Genomic DNA, 20,831 nt, shown 5'->3' on the forward strand with positions numbered 1-20,831 from the left:
AAAAAATGAAATGAAAACAAAACTATAATGCCAAGGACCAATTTTTTTAAAAAAACTAATGTTGATAAATAATTTAATTAATTAATTGAGTTGATCAATTTAAAATTAAATGTAAAGGTTTTATCATTTTTTTTCCAAAATGGACCGTCGAAGACCTGAAACATCAAACATATTTTGAACTAAAATCGTAAAACAATCACTTGTTTAGAACTAAAAATGGCCTTGAGTTTTTTGTTTTTTTGTTTTTTTTGGGTTAAGAAAGCAGAGAAGTTTTTCTTTTTATTAATATGTGAACATTAGGGAGTATAATTTATTGGTAAATGAATTTCATAACTAAAAAATAAATTGAATATAAAGTTGAGGATATACAAACCAAATCAAGGAAACGACTATCACTAACAAACAAACCTCCCATCCAAAGATAATAAATGGGTAGCCTAATCTAAAATAATTTTTTGCAATTTTGTTGTTAAGCCTTTTGTAATTATATGCTACTAGCTTTATGTTTATCTTATATACATGAAAAATGATTTGTGCATGCCTGTATTTATAGGCGAATACAATTGTTCCTAAGAGCATGTTGCACATTACAAAAGTTTTGACATAAATGCCTAATACTCCTATATGAGATTTATAAGTTTAATATGGTTCACTTGGATATAGAATTTTTGTACCGTAAAACAAAAAAAAAACACGCTGATGTGCCGAGAGCACATATTTTTCGAGAAACATACAAGACTAGGATCACATAAGCCTATAGATACAAAATAAAATAACTGATGTGAAACACAGAGGATTGCTTGAAGTTATGTCTACTGTTTCTGTCGTCTGTTTCTTCATTTCCCACACTCTCCGAATAAAGAAAATCGCCCTTTTTTAGCCGCATGTCTAGAGGCGTCTTTCTTAGCCTGGAGAAAGAAAGTAAGGATAATGAGTCTTAACCGAGTTCATCTTGCAACTGTTGTTTCCCATCTATCAAAGTTGATTCATGAAATGGTATACCTTTTTCCCTTGCTTGAGGTGTCTGGTTATTCCAACAGAGCATCCCACTGCAACCTCCGCCTCCTGATCCAGATTCGTATCCTCTATACAAGGAAATATCAGCACATATGATAGGACAAGAACAACTCTTCTCTAGCTCTTTCGACTTTATGTTCCGTATATATATAACAGTTTTCGCAAGTCCATCTGATTTATTCTGCCTTCTAGTCTAGTCCATGGTTGCTGTTCAGTGAACTTAATTTCTACTGCATTTTCTGTTTTTCATTTAATGAATTATGTATCTAGACCGAAATTGAAGTTCGTTGTTGCTAACTAAAACTAACATTAGTAAATACAGATCTCTTTCTAATATTATCATTGTTATCATCTATATTGCTCCATACTCCACCGTGGTCACTTTGATTCGATATCATAGTGATTTCTTGCGTATGTAGAAAAACATAGCAGGCTAAATAACTGCATGTGACTTTTCAGAATTTGAGAAATCTCCCAGAAAAAGAGTGGCAGCATTTAGTTACTATGCATTCAACATTGAGATAATTAAAAGTAACATGTGTAAGAAATCCAAGGTTATAGCATTATCTTACTTGTTATCTTTGCGCAAACTGTTGCCAAATGTGGTATTATGAAGCAAGCTCGAGGAGATTGGACAGTGATCAGCGTTCTGAACAACCTGATCTTTCTGAGGCGCCACTTCGTCGTTCATATTTAGTTTTTCCATTTCATGATTCAACTCATCTTGTGGTAGAACTTGATTCCTTTCAGGTCTCAAATTGCTCATTGATTGAGGTGTTCCTTTGTCCGATGCCTGCAACGAGGCATTTTTCGATATTTGCTCGAGGATGATGGATTCAGTTTTCTGCAAAGGAATATCTGACTTGCTATCTTCCATACTTGTGCTAACATTTGAGCATGTTGATTTGTTTTCCTGGTTTATTGGAATCTCGTTCATCAGCTTATGATCCAAAGAATCCTCTAGTAGACTTAATTTAACTTCCACATTGCGTCGCAAAACAGCTTCGATAGTGATGCTTTTGATATCACTATCCTCAAATGCAATGTGAGCAATAAAACCACATGTATAAAGTTCAAAACTCATTAGAAAGGTATCCAAAAGCCATGATGTTATGATATTTGTGATGAATTGTTTCGTTGCTCGACCATATCTAGAAATCTATAGCATAACAAAATATAAATATAAAAGAGTGTGGCTCATTCTTGTAAGTGACACATAAAAGTGAAGCAAATTTCAAAAGTTAGTCTATAGGGCAAGGGAATAGAGAAATGGGAAAAGCAGGAAAATAGTTTCAAATGTGTCCATCTTCAGAGAGGGAGTTTGCCTTTCATTTCTGATATTGAAACAAGCTTCCCATAAGAATGTAGCAGTAGCCTCAGTGTCTCAGAATGGCATTTCTCGATACACAGAAGCCAAATACTAACCAACATCTCTGAATTCACGCACCTCAATGTGGTTCGCTCGTTTGCACTGTCAGCGTGTGAGACAGTCAAACTTATAGAGTCGTTAAATTGACTTTGGTTGGTATTTGGAGTTGGTCTGACATTGCTCGCAGAATTGCATTGATCAGAAAACATACAGGATGTGGGAGAAGTTGATTTTTCGGGTGCAAATTGTTTGTCAGAGTTGTGCCTGGAGGCAGTCGATTCTCCAGGTATACTGTGCTCCTCCTCAGTTGCCTTGGATACATGCCCTCGACTACTTGTGGACTGAGTTCGACTAGGAGAGGGCATAGAACCTAATTGTAATAGAGTTGCTGTGAACCAGGTTGATCGTTCACTCGAGACCCTCAGATGCTTTTCTGCCTCAGATAGTAATGTTAATGCATGCTTCAGTCTGTGTAATTCTCTCTCTGTCACTGAAAATAAATACATTAATAGTTGAAAACGCTATGAGTGTATCGGCACATATAAAATACCAGTACTGGATAAATATATTGTGTGTTAAAATTTTAGGGGACGAAATGCTTCTAAACGATATTGCTGTGTTGATTCAACCATGTACAGATGATATAACTAAATATCCATCAGTAAACTTGAAGACTTTAGAAAGTAGATCTCAATAGCGAAAAACATAAGACCGAAATTCAGATTATTTGTAGCTATTTGCAAGCTCATTTGGCACAAGAAGAAGCCAAACTAATAGCAAGATGAAAGCAAAAAGAGTGCTACATACACGTTAGAAGAGAGTTTCACTCGAGCAGATAGACTTACAAGTTTTCCAACCGAAGATTGAATCATCGTGCTTTGCATCAACACTTAGGTGAGTTCCAGCAATAATATCCACAATAAGAGTAACCAACTGTGAGATTAGAACTAGTGGGTCGACACCTGAATCCATCACTTCTCTGGATCTTCTTACAGTTTCGGTAGCATTTGATGATGACATGGCTAATTCCAAAAGCTCCAGTAGTTTATCCTCAGAGACAACCCCCATCTGTAGAAAAGTCACACACAACTTGGCATTATTTGATAGATTATACGACTCGACTGCAAATGGTGCGACATGCACATGTACTATTCTGTTAAACGCATTGGCCAAAAACTAATGCATTAACTGAAAATTAACAAGAAAAAAAAAATGTAACATAGTTCTTCATATGGATGCAAGTCATATAATGGGAAAACTAAGAAGATCATTCAACATAGATTTAGTTAAAGACTTGGAAAAAGGTTGGCTCAAACTCACCAGCTCATTCACCAACGACTTGGTGATTTGTTTCCCAAACAAACTCAACTGGTCCAGCATGATTTAAGCATCATGTAGTGAACCATCTGCACTCGAAGCAATCAGCTCTAACGCATTTGGTTCAACATCTAAAAGGCAATGTTTTTTCAAGAACCCGAAGAAATGACAGTCATGCTTTCGAGGGCAATAAATGACACTGATCCATGACAATAACCCTGCAATGTGGAAGTCCTGAAGGATGAACCACTGATATGTTTCTTAAGACATCTTTCAGTCCTTCGACTCCCTTGTTATTGGAGCAATCAACTTCTTCAATAAACCTGCATTTGCCAGATAAGAAGTCGGCACATTCCATGCAGGCGCCACATGACCTACTGTCATCGGTGGCAAGGCAATTCAAAGCAGCAGCAAAAATCCGAGCCATTGATTTCTTTCCAACTCCGCGAGGGCCTTGAAATAGATAACTCGGGGTGATCCTTCCCCTTGAAACTGCCCTCGCAAGAGATTGAACAACCATATTCTGTCCAATTAAATCCTCAAAACACATTGGCCTGTATTTGTGGCTCAGGCTTTTGATATTGTCAGAAAAACTTTCTCGAGCTACAAACTCTAGTCCTTCTAGTGTCACGACCGCCCTTACTAAGGATAGTAAAGACGGGGAAATCGTGACTAGGAAAGGGACTAAGGAGCGGGGAAGAAGAAGGGGAAAACAATGAAAGACAACATCTTAAACAAAGCTTTAAAAGAAAAGTTTTAATCGATTAAACAATTAAGCAGCGAGTTAATATCTCAAGGTAATTAATGTCATAAAGTAGTGTAGAGCAAAACGAAAGACTTTATCGAGAACGATTCGAAACAAGACAACGGAATAAAGGTGTCTAGAGAGTCATAGAGAGACGCCTACGTATGAAGACACGACGCATCCGGAATTTCTTAAGGCTCGACTCAACATCCGCCGCAACATCACCGCTCAACCTGCACATAAAGAAAACATATGCAAGGCTGAGTACTTGACATACTCAGTGGACACACGCCAAAATATTTGATAAAAGTTATGTCATCCATACCATAGTGAACTCGAGTTTTAACATTTTAGAAAAGAATATCATCGAGTATCACAAAACATTTTCGTAGACTGGCCAGTCAAAACAATCTCCCCACTTTCTCATCAATCAAACAATCACATCCTCTTACCATAGTGCGACAAAAATGTGGCCACACTATTCGCCCACGAGACCGGCCGACTAGCAAGGACGGCTCCCGATCCCACCTGTGTACACAGCCTGATAGGGTTTGAGGCCCTACTCAGACCCGAATTCGTTTCACACATAGCTCTATAGCCTAACGGAGCAAGCTCAAACGAACTAGGCATCAGACAACAATCTCAACATCAAAACAATCATGGCATGACATAACACTTTAAACCACCATTGTAGCTCCACAATCATATTTTTGAAACGTAAAAGAGTTTAGTAAAGAAAGCTCACCTCGCTTGCTTATACACACAATTCACAACTTTAATGCGACCCTTGCTCTTGGTACCCACGTACGCACAACAACCCTTATCAACATCATAACCACATAATACAACACAATCAGTTTTCTATCAACACATTACTCATGCATGCCCTATCTATCGTTTCATCGTTTTCTCATATTGCCCATCCCAACGGTCACCATCATAAACGATACGAACCCTTTGACATACATCAACGTGCAACGCATAATCACATCATAGGATAAGTTCTTACTCACACATGTATCATGTATTTCATTCAAAACTTGCCAACAAGACTATTTCAATCAAGGCATGAATCTGGCAGAATAGCGCAGTCGTTTTGTAAAATTCATTAAAAATCCATCCGATATCATTTGAAGCTAAAATTTGGTCACCACACAGTAGACACATCAAGGTTCATCCAGTAAAAAATCTACACCAAAATCACATTCTTAGGTCGGTCAAAAACAAAAACGAAACTCATTGGACGAGAATATAAATTCTGACAGGACTGCGAAGTTCAATTGAAAAATTTGTTAAATATTCATCTTTCGTCAAAAGAGGCTGAAACTTTGACACAACACAGAAGACACTTAAAATTTCACTCAGTTAAAAATTCGTGCCAAAATAAGATCGTTTGGTCGTCCAAACACTCGTCGGAACCTACTGTCCGAACACCACAGTTTTCATGCTCAACATTTACAAACTAGGGTTTGTCTATCATTCATCCACACATACATATTCATGCTTTCAACACATATTCCCGCTTCAAAACGACATCACAATCATATTCTCCTATTTACACATAGCATTCACCAATGAATCATCCACAAACTCACACACACACATACATACACGCACATACACATACTTTCTCATGCAAACATCCTTCCAACCGATTAATTTTTAGATCTACGATGTCTACACTCACTATATGCATGAGGGGATCAAGAAACATGAATTCAATGGTAAGAAGGAGAAAGATGAATAAAAGTATATATTTCTCTTGAAAAACAATCGGTAGGAATGACGAATGATGCGATTCTTCGATGAATCTTGAATTTCCAACTCCACAATGATGCAAGAACAAGGAATTGGTGTAGGATTAGTGGAGAAGGAGAGGACGAGGGAGACATGTGGTATGGAGAGAAAAGGGAGGCAAAAATATGAGGGCTAGGGTTCTTTTAATTTATAGTCTAGGATAAATCCCACAATAAAGCAATTAAAATTGTGGAAGAATAAAATAGAGGCCAATGAATAAATCTCACCATTAAAAGGAAAATAGACGTGTAGTATGTGGGGGAGAAATTTTCGAAAAGTGATATTTAATTAGCATAGATATTTATTTGGTACTTACTTGGAGAGAAAGATACTCACAAAATAGGTAAAAATATATTGAGTATCTCATAAATAAGGTAACAAAATAATTCAAGCATCTCCAAGTGGGGAAATAAAAAGGGGCGTGTATAATGGGAGAAAAATACTTAAATCCTCAAATCAAATAGGAATAAGATTTAAATTTGGTTTGGATTTAATTTGGATAAATATCCCAAAGCAATTAATTAAATCCAAGAAAGAAAGTATTATTTCCAATAAATAGAAGGCCGAAAATTTCAAATAAAATAGCTAGAATGATTATGCATTATCCCATTTAAGTTAATTCACACATTGGAAGCTTAATCACATTAACTCACAACAACTAATTTCATATAATTAACTCAAACACATAGAGACTCAATTTCCACAAAAGAAATTCTCATTCAACATCCACATTAATTAAAATAAAATAAGCCATCAAATAAAAATAATAAAAAAAAGTCACAATTTTCCAGTGTGCTACATCTAGACTTCTACAACTTGAAGATCGCAGCCTCCTTCCAGCCAGCCGGCTCATGCCCTCCAAATCAAGTTCTGCGAGTTTTGCTGTGAGTTCATCATCAATTTCCATGGTTCTCAAAGATGATCCATCAGCACCGTTGTCAAGAAGAAGAGCTGCTAGCTTAGCGTTGAGCTTCCTTTTGTTGGAACGCAAAGATATTCCTTGATGTCTTTGCTGAGACATGGTCTGGCTTCCACAAAGCAAGCTGCTTCCTTTTCTTCTCAGAACATCAGAAAGAGATGGAGAGCAGGAACTTCCGTTTCTAGATCGAGGTGTTGACCTCCTAGACCAATAACAAGGAATCCCACATCCTCGCTGATCATCCACCTCATCATCAAATGACCCAGTCATGCCAACCCAAGAGTCAACTGTACTAGGATTCCTGATTGCATATCTATTATAACGGCGTGCCAACAACGCCCGCGTGCTATATGGAACAGAATCATCCTCCTTCCTGTGACTCCTCGTCATCTTCACAGGAGGACAAGACCAACCCTTGTTATTCTTGAACCTAGCAAGCAATTGTGACACTGCAGAATCTCTCCCTAGATCCTCCGAATTGCAATAACCCCCATTTTCATCAAACTGACCAATCAAACTCATAAAATCTTCCCTCCCCGAACCAACACTTGGTGAATCATCCATTGCCATTTTTCACGTATCGACTTAGCAACATCTTCATCTGCAATTTCTGCCTTGAATCAGGACTAGAATAACCACTCCTCGCTGATTTCTTCTTCCTCCTGAGCCTAATACACAGCGTATAGCTCGAGTCCATACATTTGAACAACGCTGCAGTAAACCTATCACTCTGATAACCATCACTCTTGGCATCATTCCTCACTGTATTCAAGCTATCAACTTCAAAGCTCTCCTCTTGAGTAGAGGAAGATCCCTCCACATCACCACCACCACCACCACCATCATCATCATCATCATTATTCTGTCTACTTCTTTCACTCTCAGATTTCTGACTCTTCCAATTATGCAAATACACTCTCCCCTTTTTCCTCTCCTTATCACGTTGATTACCACTATTAGAGCTATTATTAGTCCCCACATTAAAATTGAGCTCGAAGGCATTACCTTCAACGCGGCTATTCTTGGTGAGGGATCTTGCAGAATCAGGCGGCGGCGACGGCCTCTGATGGTTGGGCGAATTTTTGATGGTAGTAAATGCAGGTAATGAATATAGATCACGACACAAGGAATTACGTGGTTCGATTTACTGAGGTAAATCTACGTCCACGGGAAGAAAGGAGGGCAAGATTGTATTGCTTGATCTGGTTTACCAGCTTACAAATACAGACTTGCTATATGTTATTTGATGTCTAGAGAGAGCTCCTCCTCTATCTGATCTAAGTTCTATTTATACATTGAACTAAGATCGTGGCTTGCATCACCACTAACTAGGTCGTGGCTGGCATCACCACTAACTAGGTAGTGGATGTCGTGGAGGTCATGAGATCCTGCATGGGTCCACTATCTCTTTGTTTGGTCCGCTATCCTGCATGAGATCCTGCATGAGTTGACACCACTAAATAGATCGTGTAGTGGAGGTCGTGGAGGTTCTGCATGAGTCCACTATCTCCCAGTTCGGTCGAATACTGAGACCGAACTTCTGAACTATTGCCGAGCAGCTTTTGCCGATCTGAGAGTAGAGCTTGATTGGTCGGCTTTTACCGAGCTGTAGGCTGGGGCCGAACTCTTTGGTAATGCCGAACTGATACTCTTCCTTGGGCTTTGGGCTGATGGGCCGTCACTGCTATTGGGCTTGTTTAGTACGTACTCCATCACTACCCCCCCGAAAAGCGAAGTGAATCACTTCGGCGAAGCGAGTCACTTCGGCATTCTGGAAAAAGGTACGGGGGAGGCTGACGTCAGGGGACGTGCCTTGCGCGTGACTGCATTAAATGCGACAGTAAAATCCGGCCGTTGAATCCTGAAAAGGTGGGATTCGAAACGGTGCGATGATTTTGAAATCTTCTCCGAATCTGATAAATACGTCCTTTCTTCATCATTTGAACACTTTTGCTATTGCTTCTTCTGCCTTCTCTCTCTTTTGCGCAAAAATTTCCTTCCACTTGAAGAATTTCTTCAGAATTTCTTCAGACTTTCAAAGAGTAAGAACCATGTCTTCTTCTTCTTCTTTTGAGTCAGGCAGCGGTAGGAAAGGGGGTAAGGGGTCTTCTAGCCGGAAAGAATCCGGGGAGAAGACCGTAGAGTATTTTCACAGCATCTTGAGTAAGGATAATGTGATATCCCTACACGAAAAATATTTTTTTCCTGGGGGGAAGGTTGCGATTCCCGACGACCTTCATAGGGCTGATTCGCCGCCGGAGGGTTACGCCACCGTTTACGAAGCCGGCTTGGAATGCGGGCTTCGTTTCCCTCTTCCCCCTGCCTTTGTAGAGCTGCTAGATTTTTTTCAACTCCCTTTAGGTCAGGTGACTCCGAACTCTTGGAGGCACTTATCGGCCTTTGCTGCCGAACTGCGTAGGCTAGACAAGGATCTGTCTCTGAGGGCAATCCTTAATTTTTTCCAGTTTAAGAGAAAAGGATCTTGGTTTTACTTGATCCCTTTACAGCCTTTTAGGGCCTTCTGCAAAACCAAGTGGCCAAAGTGGCAACATCGCTTCTTTTTTTATAATAGGACAGCGGCTCCGGGCTTTCCCTGGAGAGGGCCGAAGTCCGTGATTCCTCATCCTCGGTTAGAACCGTTGGACGAGCTCGAGGGCGAGCTCAATAAGATTCCTATGATTAGGAAGCAGTACCTGGAGTCTGAGCTCGTCAAGGGCGACTTCGTGTTCGACTCCTCGTCTTCGGACGAAGAGGCTGAGGGTGAGGATTTCTTTTTTATGCATTACTGCCTTGACGACGAAAACTAACCTTGTTTTCTTGCTTTTTGGCATTGAACTTGCTAAACAAGTTCGGTCGCAAATCCTCCGAATCTAAGGAACCGGAGAGGCCGAAAACCAGCAGCTCGGCGTCTGATGCCGAGAAGAATCCGAAGAGGCAAAAGACCTCTTCGGATCCAAAGAAGCCGGAGTCGACTTCGGCAAGTAGGAAGGGGAAGACCCAGAAGCCCCCAAGAGCGCCAGAGAAAGACGTGGTCTTGGCGCCTCCTTCGGAACATATCTGTGAGCCCTTTTTATGGCCCACGGACTTCGCCGAGGTGAATTCTCTTCTTGATTTTCTGGCCTTGCTTTTTTCCTGTATTTTTTGTGGCCCCTCGGTTGACTTTTTCCTTTTTCCATTTTCAGAGGAACGATATGCTCTCCAAGCTCGTCGCCGTTGAACTCTCCAAAGCGTCCAACGATTATGCTGAGATGCAGAGGAAGTTGGCGGCAGCTCGTCACCAGGCCGAACAGGCTAAGGCCGACTTTGAGAAGGCCAGAGCTGCTAGGATCTCGGCCCAGGATGAAGCCCAGTTTGCCAAAAACCAGCTCGTCATCCAGCGAGAGCAGACGAAACGGAGGGATGCTGCCGCCGTGGTTGCCCAAGGGGAGGTTCTCCGTGCTTTCGCGGAGAAACTCTTTCTGAGCAATCAATTTTCGGCCTTTGTCGGTGATCTGCTGAAACTGATGACCGATAATGCCGAGCAGGGGCCCGAAGTCGTCCTGCCGCTGTACGGTCGAGAGATAGCAGCTCGTCTCCAGAGTCTGCCGCTCCTTGAGGAGCTTGCTTCGTCCTCGGTCTTGCTTTCTGCTGACCGAGTTCGTAGTTGCCGAGCTGACCGGGACGAGAATATGGAGGCTATCTTTGCCTCCTTAGGGCCAGTTTCACCCGCTCCAATTTTCCACGGAGAGGGTGAGACCGAGCAGCTTGATCAGCAGACCGGAGACAGGCAGGCCGAGCAAGAGGTGCTGCTGATCGGTGATGGGGGCACCGAGCAGGCTGGGGGGAGCAGGGAGGCCGATGCTGAAGCTGAGGCAGACAAGGAGAAGGAAGCTGAACCTCACCGAGGAGCCGGAGACGAAGCTGGCGGAGTATGATTTCGTCTCCCTTCTCTTAGTTTAGTTTCTTCCTTGTTGTAAAATGGCCTTGAAGCCCTTGTGTAAAAAAATTTTTTTCTTATGAATGAAAAAATTCTTCTTTCTGCACTTGTGTCTTCGTATAGCTTTTCGTACTCTCTTTTACTCCTGTTGTGGTTTACTACCTGCTCGGTAAAATGAAATGCCGAACTGACATAGCAGCTTTGTATTCTTAACTCTTAAGGAGCTGGAGGTACTTCACTGGAAGCGGCTGTACTCTTCCGCTTTAGACGAAGCTGAGAAAAAAGCCATAGCTGACCAGATGAAGAATGACGAACTCTTGGCTTGTTTAGTGAAGCTGGAGGCCGACAATAAGGACTTAGAGTCCGAAAAGAAAGATCTGGAGGCCGAACTGAATACAGCTGTCGCTAAGAGGACTGCGTATGAGGATTTCATCAGCAGGCGCGGGGGAATGACCATCTCTGAAGTTCAGGAACGAGTTGACGAACTGTGGGAGGAATATCATGTACTCCGGAGGAACAATGCGCTGGAGAGCTCGGCTTGCCAACAAGTCGTGAAATCATTGCGGCGCTGGGCTTCTCGGTACGACATCATTCTTTCCCGGCGTCCCTCAATCGAGAGATTCCTTAGGCATTTCCCGCCAACAGATGGTCACACTCCAGCTCAAACCCCTGATTCACTTGCTCAAAACCCTACTCCAAGTCAGCAACGAACTCAGGAACAACCGGAAACGTCAAGACGAGAACGGACTCAGGAGCAACCGGAAACGTCAAGACAAGGACGGGCTGAAGTTCGTAGAGGAGCTGTGATTATGAGTGAGCAAGATCAACAAATGCTTCGTGAAGAGACTCTTCGCCGCCGAGGTGCTAGAGCTTCCCTGGCTCAGGGAAGAGGCGGTAGGTCGATTAGAGCACCTCGTCGACCTGCTTATTCTTCAGCTGCCCGGAACGCCCGAACTCGGCTTCACGAGGATTTTGTGAATAGATGGCTCAACTTTAGCAACCAGGGACAGTAGAATAGTCCTTTGTAATAGCGTAACGCCTTCTCGTAGGGCAGCGGAGTTGTATGCCGAACAAGTTTTAATAAATGAAATCTTCATTTCGCTTCTATCACTGCGTATTTACAGCTCAGCGAAAAAATTTCATCGTGCTCGTCCTCGGTCTTATGAAGTAGACTTCTTTGACCGGACTCGTCCTCGGTCTTATGAAGTAAGCTTCTTTGACCGGACTCGTCTTTGGTCTTATGAAGTAAACTTCTTTGACCGGACTTGGTCCTCGGTCTTATGAAATAAACTTCTTTGACCGGACTCGTCTTTGGTCTTATGAAGTAAACTTCTTTGACCGGACTCGTCTTTGGTCTTATGAAGTAAATTTCTTTGACCGGACTAAGCTTGTGTCCTAATTTGGCGAGTTTTATCGCTCGGATCGGACTTTCCCTTGTCCTAATTCGGCGAGTTTTATCGCGTGGATCGGACTTTCCCTTGTCCTAATTCGGCGAGTTTTATCGCGTGGATCGGACTTTCCCTTTGTTGCAGTTCGTTTCGGACGGACTGCTTGTTTCTTAAGCTGAATTGTGGTCTTGTATCCTCCTTAGAAGCTTGGACTCACAATCGTTGGCTTATATATGTTCTAAAAAGGGGATCAGCCTTCGAAGAACAAGATACCTCAGTAACATTTGTAAGAGACGACACGCACATAGACAGACAAAACGCACATAGACAAACAAAACGCACATAGACAAACAAAACGCACATAGACAAACAAAACGCACATAGACAAACATGAAACACAAGTAAAAAACAAAGAAAGCACATACCCCTAGGACCGAACTAGACACAAGACTGACTGACCGGACTGTCTCTTACAAATGGAACTTCATGAGGTTGGAAATGTACCATGTTCGGGGTGCTTGTTCTCCTGACATGTGAGTCAATTTATAAGACCCTTTGCCGAGGACTTCTGACACCCGATATGGACCTTCCCATGTGGGTTCGAGTTTGCCCAGCTTTTCTGCTCGGCTTACTTCGTTGTTTCTCAAGACGAGATCTCCCACTTGAAACTGCAGCTTTTTCACCCTTTGGTTATAATACCGGGCTACTTGCTCCTTGTACTTGGCTGCTTTTATGCAGGCCAATTCTCTTCTTTCTTCGGCCAGATCCAGTTCGGCTCTCAGTCCGTCCTCATTCATTTCTGAGGAGAAATTTAGAGTTCGGGGACTGGGTACGCCGATCTCAACCGGAATCACGGCTTCAGTGCCGTACACCATTGAGTTCGGCTCCGTTGTGACTTCGGTCATTTCGCCTGCCTCTGACTCCGGCTGCTGTGATTGCTATGTTTGATGGTGCCGATCTGATTGCTCGGCACTTTTAAACGCAATCTGCAAACACTCTTGCTCTTTTTTGATCACCTCGGATGACCGCTATCCCTCCTTTAGTGGGGAAGGAGTTCGGCGAGGGAGCCTCTGATCGCTATGATTGGGCTTCTTTTTGTCTTCTCTAGATGAGCTGTCTAAAGACCGTTTTCGACGGTCTGCCTCATCGGCACGAGAAAACTGGTCCGCAATGTCCCACATCTCTTGAGCTGTTTGCGGACTGCATTCCACGAGCTTTCTGTAGAGAGCTCCGGGCAGGATTCCATTTTGGAATGCCGAAATGACAAGTAGATCATTGAGATCATCTACTTGTAGGCATTCCTTGTGGAACCTCGTCATAAAGTCGCTGATCTTTTCGTCGCGACCTTGACGTGTAGAAAGCAGCTGAGCCGAAGTGATTCGGGCTTCCGCTTTCTGAAAGAACCTCCTGTGGAAAGCATCCATTAGATCTCGGTAAGATCTAATGCTGCCTTGGGGGAGGCTATCGAACCACCTTCTTGCGTTCCCGATAAGCAGCTCGGGAAACAGCTTGCACATATGGACCTCGTTGAGACCCTGGTTCACCATGTTATACTGATAGCGTCCCAGGAAGTCATGAGGATTCACTAACCCGTCATAAGTCATCGACGGAGTTCGGTAGTTCTGTGGCAAGGGAGTTCGGGTGATATCGTCCGAGAACGGAGTCTTCAATGCTCCGTACATGGCGAACCCGACATCTCTTCGGTATGGAGGAGATGGAGTTCTCCTGTGATTCCGGTACCGAGGAGGAACAGGAACATGTCGGGGTTGAGGATTCTTCTTCCTGGAAGACACGGCACTACTGCGGTAGTGACTTTCATGTCTGGATGAGGAGGGAGAATCCACCGTTTTCGTCTCCGGCTTTTGGCCCTTTTGCAGGAAAATTAAGAACTCTTCCTGCTTCTCGGCCAAAAACAACTTGACAGCCTCGTTCAAATTGGGCTGCTGGGAAGACTCGGTGCGATGAGTCTTTGAGCGGTTTGTTCCTTCTCCGTGAGAACTGGAAGTAGATTTCTCCCGAGGCTGTTTTCCAGACCTGCGGGCTGGACTAGCTTCCTCATGGTTATCACGAACGGTATTATGGGTGTTACGTGATCTGGTATGCATTTTTTTGGTGGAAGAGGATCAAAAACTCGCTTTATCACAAATTTGGTTCTCTGTTTCCCACAGACGGCGCCAGTGATGGTTGGGCGAATTTTTGATGGTAGTAAATGCAGGTAATGAATATAGATCACGACACAAGGAATTACGTGGTTCGATTTACTGAGGTAAATCTACGTCCACGGGAAGAAAGGAGGGCAAGATTGTATTGCTTGATCTGGTTTACCAGCTTACAAATACAGACTTGCTATATGTTATTTGATGTCTAGAGAGAGCTCCTCCTCTATCTGATCTAAGTTCTATTTATACATTGAACTAAGATCGTGGCTTGCATCACCACTAACTAGGTCGTGGCTGGCATCACCACTAACTAGGTAGTGGATGTCGTGGAGGTCATGAGATCCTGCATGGGTCCACTATCTCTTTGTTTGGTCCGCTATCCTGCATGAGATCCTGCATGAGTTGACACCACTAAATAGATCGTGTAGTGGAGGTCGTGGAGGTTCTGCATGAGTCCACTATCTCCCAGTTCGGTCGAATACTGAGACCGAACTTCTGAACTATTGCCGAGCAGCTTTTGCCGATCTGAGAGTAGAGCTTGATTGGTCGGCTTTTACCGAGCTGTAGGCTGGGGCCGAACTCTTTGGTAATGCCGAACTGATACTCTTCCTTGGGCTTTGGGCTGATGGGCCGTCACTGCTATTGGGCTTGTTTAGTACGTACTCCATCAGCCTCCACGATGAGGAGGTTCCAGGATCCCTGAGCACCCTCGCAGCCTTGCGGATTTGCGTCAGCTCTTTCTTCCAATGCAGGTTGTTAGGACTGCGATCAACCCCACCACCACCCGCCGCCGCCAAATTGCATCATCCCACCTCTCCTCCGCCAGACTAATTCAAAAAATCAAAGAAGCAAGAGCACTCACAAACCTCATTCACACATTTTCATTCAACTGCAAATCGGCAGATTTGAAATCAAGAATGGGAAAGTAAACAAATGAATACTGCTAAAGAGACCAATTTGCCGGGTTTTAATGGCTAAGAAGTTCAATTTGTGTAGTGTTGAAAGGAAGAATTGAAATGGTAAAGAGCTTCTTCTTCCCTCCATTGAAGAGAGAGAAGAGGGCCCGCCATAGAGGCTCCAAAGAATATTTCCAAATCAGTCAATGATTCATATGTTTCTGTCTGATATTTTTACCTTTTTAGTCTCTTTGTTCAACAAATTATTTGTTGCATTCATGGCATACACTTTTTCGTATTAAATGTAAGGATTTGTGAGTGTGTAATATGGAGACTCATAAATGTAATTCGATTAATATTACATGAATCATGAAAATGTAATTCGATTAGTATTAGATGAATCACGAATGTTACCATTGATATGGAATGTGATCAAATATTTTAAAACACGAAAAGGGTCATTATTGAATCATACTTTGAATATATTAATTTCATAAAGTTTTGTTAATCTTAAATGGATGTGATATCCACATGTCTAGACCATATTCTATTCAAGCTAATATCATGTCTTTTTCAGGTTAATTAGTTTTGGTTATAATCTTGGGGCTGTTTGGTGCAGACGTATCCACCTTATAACAATGGGAGTATAAAAGTTCAATTATTTTTAGTTTTGTTAATACAATCTGTTTACTTATTTCATGTTTTATTTTATTTAGAGAATTAAAAGTTTTATAGGCGTTTACTTCTTTTTCTATATTTTTATTAGAATAATGAATTTACATTTTTTGTTTGCTTTTATTCAAACAATTGAAAGAATAGATTTATTATCTTTTTTTATTTGTTAAAACAATTGAAAAATAAATTTATATACTTCTTGATCAAATTCTCAAATAATCGAAAAATTTACTTTAAACCTATTTTATCTATTTTGCAGCAATTATTTGCACATCTATATAAAACATTTACAACTAATTTTTTTAAAAACATTGGCATTTTGCTTAAATTATTCATATCACAAGGTTCAGTTCTATAAATTGTTAATCTATTAAAAATAATAAAAATTTTACTCAAATATATTATGTCAAAAAAATTTATTTCCAAACTATATAATTTATGTTTATATAAGACATTTGTATTTAAGAGAACAAAAAGGATTGTTTGGATATTTAAACTTCTATAACTATTTTCCATACTCCGAATAAAAAATCTTGGATCCGCCACTGGTTTGGTGATACATGTTAAGTAAGTATTTTCACTTTGTTTGGTTATAGATATATTTCCTTGACAGACACAAGACTCGTTTCGTAGAAAGTTCACAATTTAGTCTATCTTTTCTATCTAAAAAACGAGGTAATGTAAATACTTCGGGAGTCAGACCGAGTTAATGCTGCAACTATAATAGTTTCTCCAATATACCAACGGATACCAAATCCCTTTTTAGTCTGTCCCCTCTCTTGCATAGGAATTAATTAAAATACACCATTTCATTGTCTTCTTATTTTATTCATCTCTCTCACTTTTAAATATCCAACAACATTTTCTCTCTCCTTCTTTGTCATTTTTCCTACTTTAAAATAAATAAGAACTTAAATGTTGTTTAAACTATTATATTTATAGTTTATCTTTTTTTTGATAGTTACCAAGGCCGGTCAGTGATTATTATTCACCGTACTGATTTGTAGGCAATAGCCAAAGGCTGGGATCTTAACCATTTGGTTAAGGATGAACGAGTCACATATCACTCGACCACATTTATATTTATAATTTAATATAGTAGTTGTATTAATCTATATATAACTATATAAAAGATGAGTTTTAGGAAATTTTGAATAACTATTTTGTGCAAATGCAATAAACAAAAATTAATAAATTGGTTAATTGATTACCATCATAATCATATACTATGTATTTGGACGGTTATGGCGATGGAAATTAATAAATTGGTTAATTGATCTTTCTTGGAATTTTAAAAGTGTTCGACGGTAAAGGACTAAAGGTCAATTAGACCATCCACAATAGGCGCCCAGCGACCGCCCAGCCGAGCGCCGGCGCTGGGCGGTTCGCTGGGCGGTCTATTGCAGCCGCCCAGCGGCTGAGTGGAGAGAGAAACCGCGCAGCGCTGGGCGGTGGCGTGGCGCTCGGCGGTCGGTTGGGCGGTCCGTTCGGCGCTATTGCAGCTCCCGGATCGCCCAGCGCACCGCCCAGCGCGAAATTTAATTTTTTTTTTCCGAAACACTATATATACGCGCTTTGCTCGGCATTTTCATTCGCACCACTTGTTTTAACGAGTACTCTCTCTATCTTAATTTCTGTTCAAGATCAACAACGCAAAATGAGTAACGCTGGTGGTAGTAGTGGTGGTAACGGAGGGGATGCTGAGGAGTACGAACGTCGTATGGCCGAGGCGTTGGACGCCTATACGACCAACGCGATAAACCAATGGATGGAAAGTGCCTTGCAGCCGGCGATACCTCGACCTCCCCCCGTGGTCCACCGCCGCAGTGTGATTGATCGGGATCACGTAGCTGCACATCAGCGCCTATACGAAGACTACTTCGCACAGGAGCCTCGGTTCACCGCCAACCTTTTCAGGCGTCGTTTTAGGATGACCAGGGACCTGTTTATGCGTATTGTCAACGCTTTGGAGTCTCGATATCTGTATTTCCGCTTCAGACACGATGCGTCTGGCAGACCCGGCCACACACCTATTCAAAAGTGCACTGCGGCAATCCGGCAGTTGGCCTACGGAGGCGCGGCAGACATGTGGGACGAGTATCTCCACATCGGTGAGACGACTGCCCTGCAATGTCTGAAGAATTTCTGTCTGGGAGTGATAGAAGTATTCGGTGATCAGTATCTGCGAAAGCCTACCCCCGAAGACTGCCAAGATCTGTTGCGGATGCACGGGAGTCAGCATGGGTTCCCGGGTATGTTAGGCAGCATTGATTGTATGCATTGGGAGTGGAAGAACTGTCCCACAGCCTGGAAGGGGTTCTACACGTCCGGCTACAAGGGAAAGAATCCCACGATGATCCTGGAGGCCGTAGCTGATTACCGGCTTTGGATTTGGCACGCGTATTTTGGGATAGCTGGTTCGAACAACGACCTCAACGTCCTCAACTCGTCGCCACTTTTCAACGAGCAGTGTCAGGGCGTCGGTCCGGCCATCAGTTTTGTCGCCAACGGCAGCCAACATGATATGGGCAACTACTTGGCGGATGGGATATACCCTAGGTGGCCCGTCTTTGTGAAGACGATCCGATGCCCAGGAGATGAGAAGAAGGCCTACTTTGCGGCACGGCAGGAGTCGGCGCGCAAGGACGTGGAGCGCGCATTTGGTGTGCTCCAGTCTCGATGGGGGGCAATTAAGGGTCCAACGCGTATGTGGGATGTCCAATGCATTGCTGACATCATGTACGCATGTATTATCATGCACAACATGATTGTCGAAGATGAAGGTGGCGAACTGACCAATTGGGTCAACGACGAAAATGAAGCCGGTCCAAGCCACGGCGTGGCCGCCCCCAACGTACGGAGTGGGGTACCTAACGATGAAGCCGGCCTCTTACAAGCACATGCCGACATGCGCCAAACGGCGGCTCATATTCGACTCCAAAATGATTTAATTGAAGAGTTATGGGCACGGAGGATTGACCGCCGTTAGTTTTTTTAATTATGTAATTTTTTTTAATTAATGTACTTTTTAAATTTTATTAATATTAGTGAATTTTCTCGTTTTTGTGTCGTAAATTAAATTTCGCATATTGTGTGATTGTTAATTATTTCATTTTGTATATATTTGTTAATAGTGATGTGGATATTATGTGGCTGGGCTATGGCTAGGCTATTGCTGGGCTATTTGCTTGTTTTGATGATGTGGCAGGAAGATTTTTAGTGCTGCTGATGTGGCAGTGGCTGGGCTATTGCTGGGCTATTGCTGGGCTATTTCTATTGTGGATGGTCTTAGAAGTAACCTAAGAGCATCTCCTATGGCGCCCCTCCGGTAGGACGTCCGGTCGGACACCGGGAAGGGCGACGGGACGTCCGCCGTTGGGAGGTCGGAGGTCGGATACGGACGTCCCGTGAGGACGTCGGGTGTCCTCGGACATCCCGGCGACGGGCGGGCGGACGTCCGCCACTGTGGCTTCAACTCGGACGTCCGGTCGGACGTCCCGTTTTTTTTTTTTTTTTTTTGAAACTCTATATATACGGCTCGTTGAATTTTATTTCATTCGCACCACTTGCGTTAATAACAAGTTTCTCTCTCTACATCTATAATCTCAAGTATATCTAGAATGTCTAGTGAAAGTGATAGCGAGAATGAGTTGGAGGTCGCTGTTTCAGGTGCTATACAGAGGCTGCTACAACAGAGGTTGCAGCGGCGGCAGCAGGCGGCGGTACCTCGGCCGATCCATCGTCGAACTCAAGTACCCCGTGACCACATTGCTGCACATATTCGGTTGTATGCGGACTACTTCGCTCCGCAACCGCGTTTTGGGGAAGCCTTATTCCGGCGACGCTTTAGGATGCATCGTCCGCTGTTTCTGCACATCGTGGGTGCTTTAGAGAGTAGATACCTGTTTTTTAGGATCAGAGAGGATGCAGCTGGCAAACCCGGACTCACGCCCTTGCAGAAGTGCACTGTCGCAATCAGACAACTGGCGTATGGAGGCGCGGCCGACATGTTCGACGAGTACCTCCACATTGGCGAGTCGACAGCAGTCGAGTGTCTGCAAAATTTTTGCGCGGGCGTGAGAGCGATATTCGGGGAGCGGTATCTTCGGAGTCCGAGCCCCGAAGACTGCCAGATGCTGATAGATATGCATGGGTCGGTGCACGGGTTCCCTGGGATGTTGGGCAGCATAGATTGTATGCACTGGGAGTGGAAGAACTGCCCCGCCGCCTGGAAGGGGATGTACACTACCGGCTTCAAAGCCAAGCATCCCACGATGATCCTTGAAGCTGTAGCTGACTACCGGTTGTGGATATGGCATGCTTATTTTGGAGTCGCCGGGTCCAACAACGACATCAACGTTCTCCAGTCGTCGCCCCTGTTCAACGATCAGTGCAATGGCGTTGGTCCCGCCATCAGTTTCGTCGCCAACGGCAACCAGCATAATATGGGGTACTATTTGGCAGATGGGATATACCCAAACTGGCCTGTCTTTGTGAAGTCAATCAAGCATGCGACCGGACAAAAGAAGACATACTTTGCGAGCCGTCAGGAAGCAGCGCGCAAGGATGTGGAGCGGGCATTTGGTGTGCTCCAGAGTCGGTGGGCGGTAGTGAAGGGTCCTGCACGGCAGTG

The 20,831-nt window shown here is 43.0% G+C and overlaps 1 protein-coding gene and 1 pseudogene across 1 annotated transcript; one reads left to right on the forward strand and one right to left on the reverse strand.

Moving 5' to 3' along the window:
* Nucleotides 1-937: 937 nt before the first annotated feature.
* LOC121804258 lies at nucleotides 938-7,686 on the reverse strand (annotated as a pseudogene).
* A 10,442-nt stretch (nucleotides 7,687-18,128) lies between these two features.
* Nucleotides 18,129-18,875, forward strand: LOC121803181 (the record flags this gene model as incomplete). The annotated part of the gene is made up of 1 exon (XM_042202881.1): nucleotides 18,129-18,875. A coding segment is annotated over exon 1 (747 nt), but the record flags the coding sequence as incomplete, so codon positions are not given.
* Nucleotides 18,876-20,831: the final 1,956 nt, after the last annotated feature.

This window comes from Salvia splendens, chromosome 5 (assembly GCF_004379255.2).
Source record: "Salvia splendens isolate huo1 chromosome 5, SspV2, whole genome shotgun sequence".
Lineage (NCBI taxonomy): Eukaryota > Viridiplantae > Streptophyta > Magnoliopsida > Lamiales > Lamiaceae > Salvia > Salvia splendens.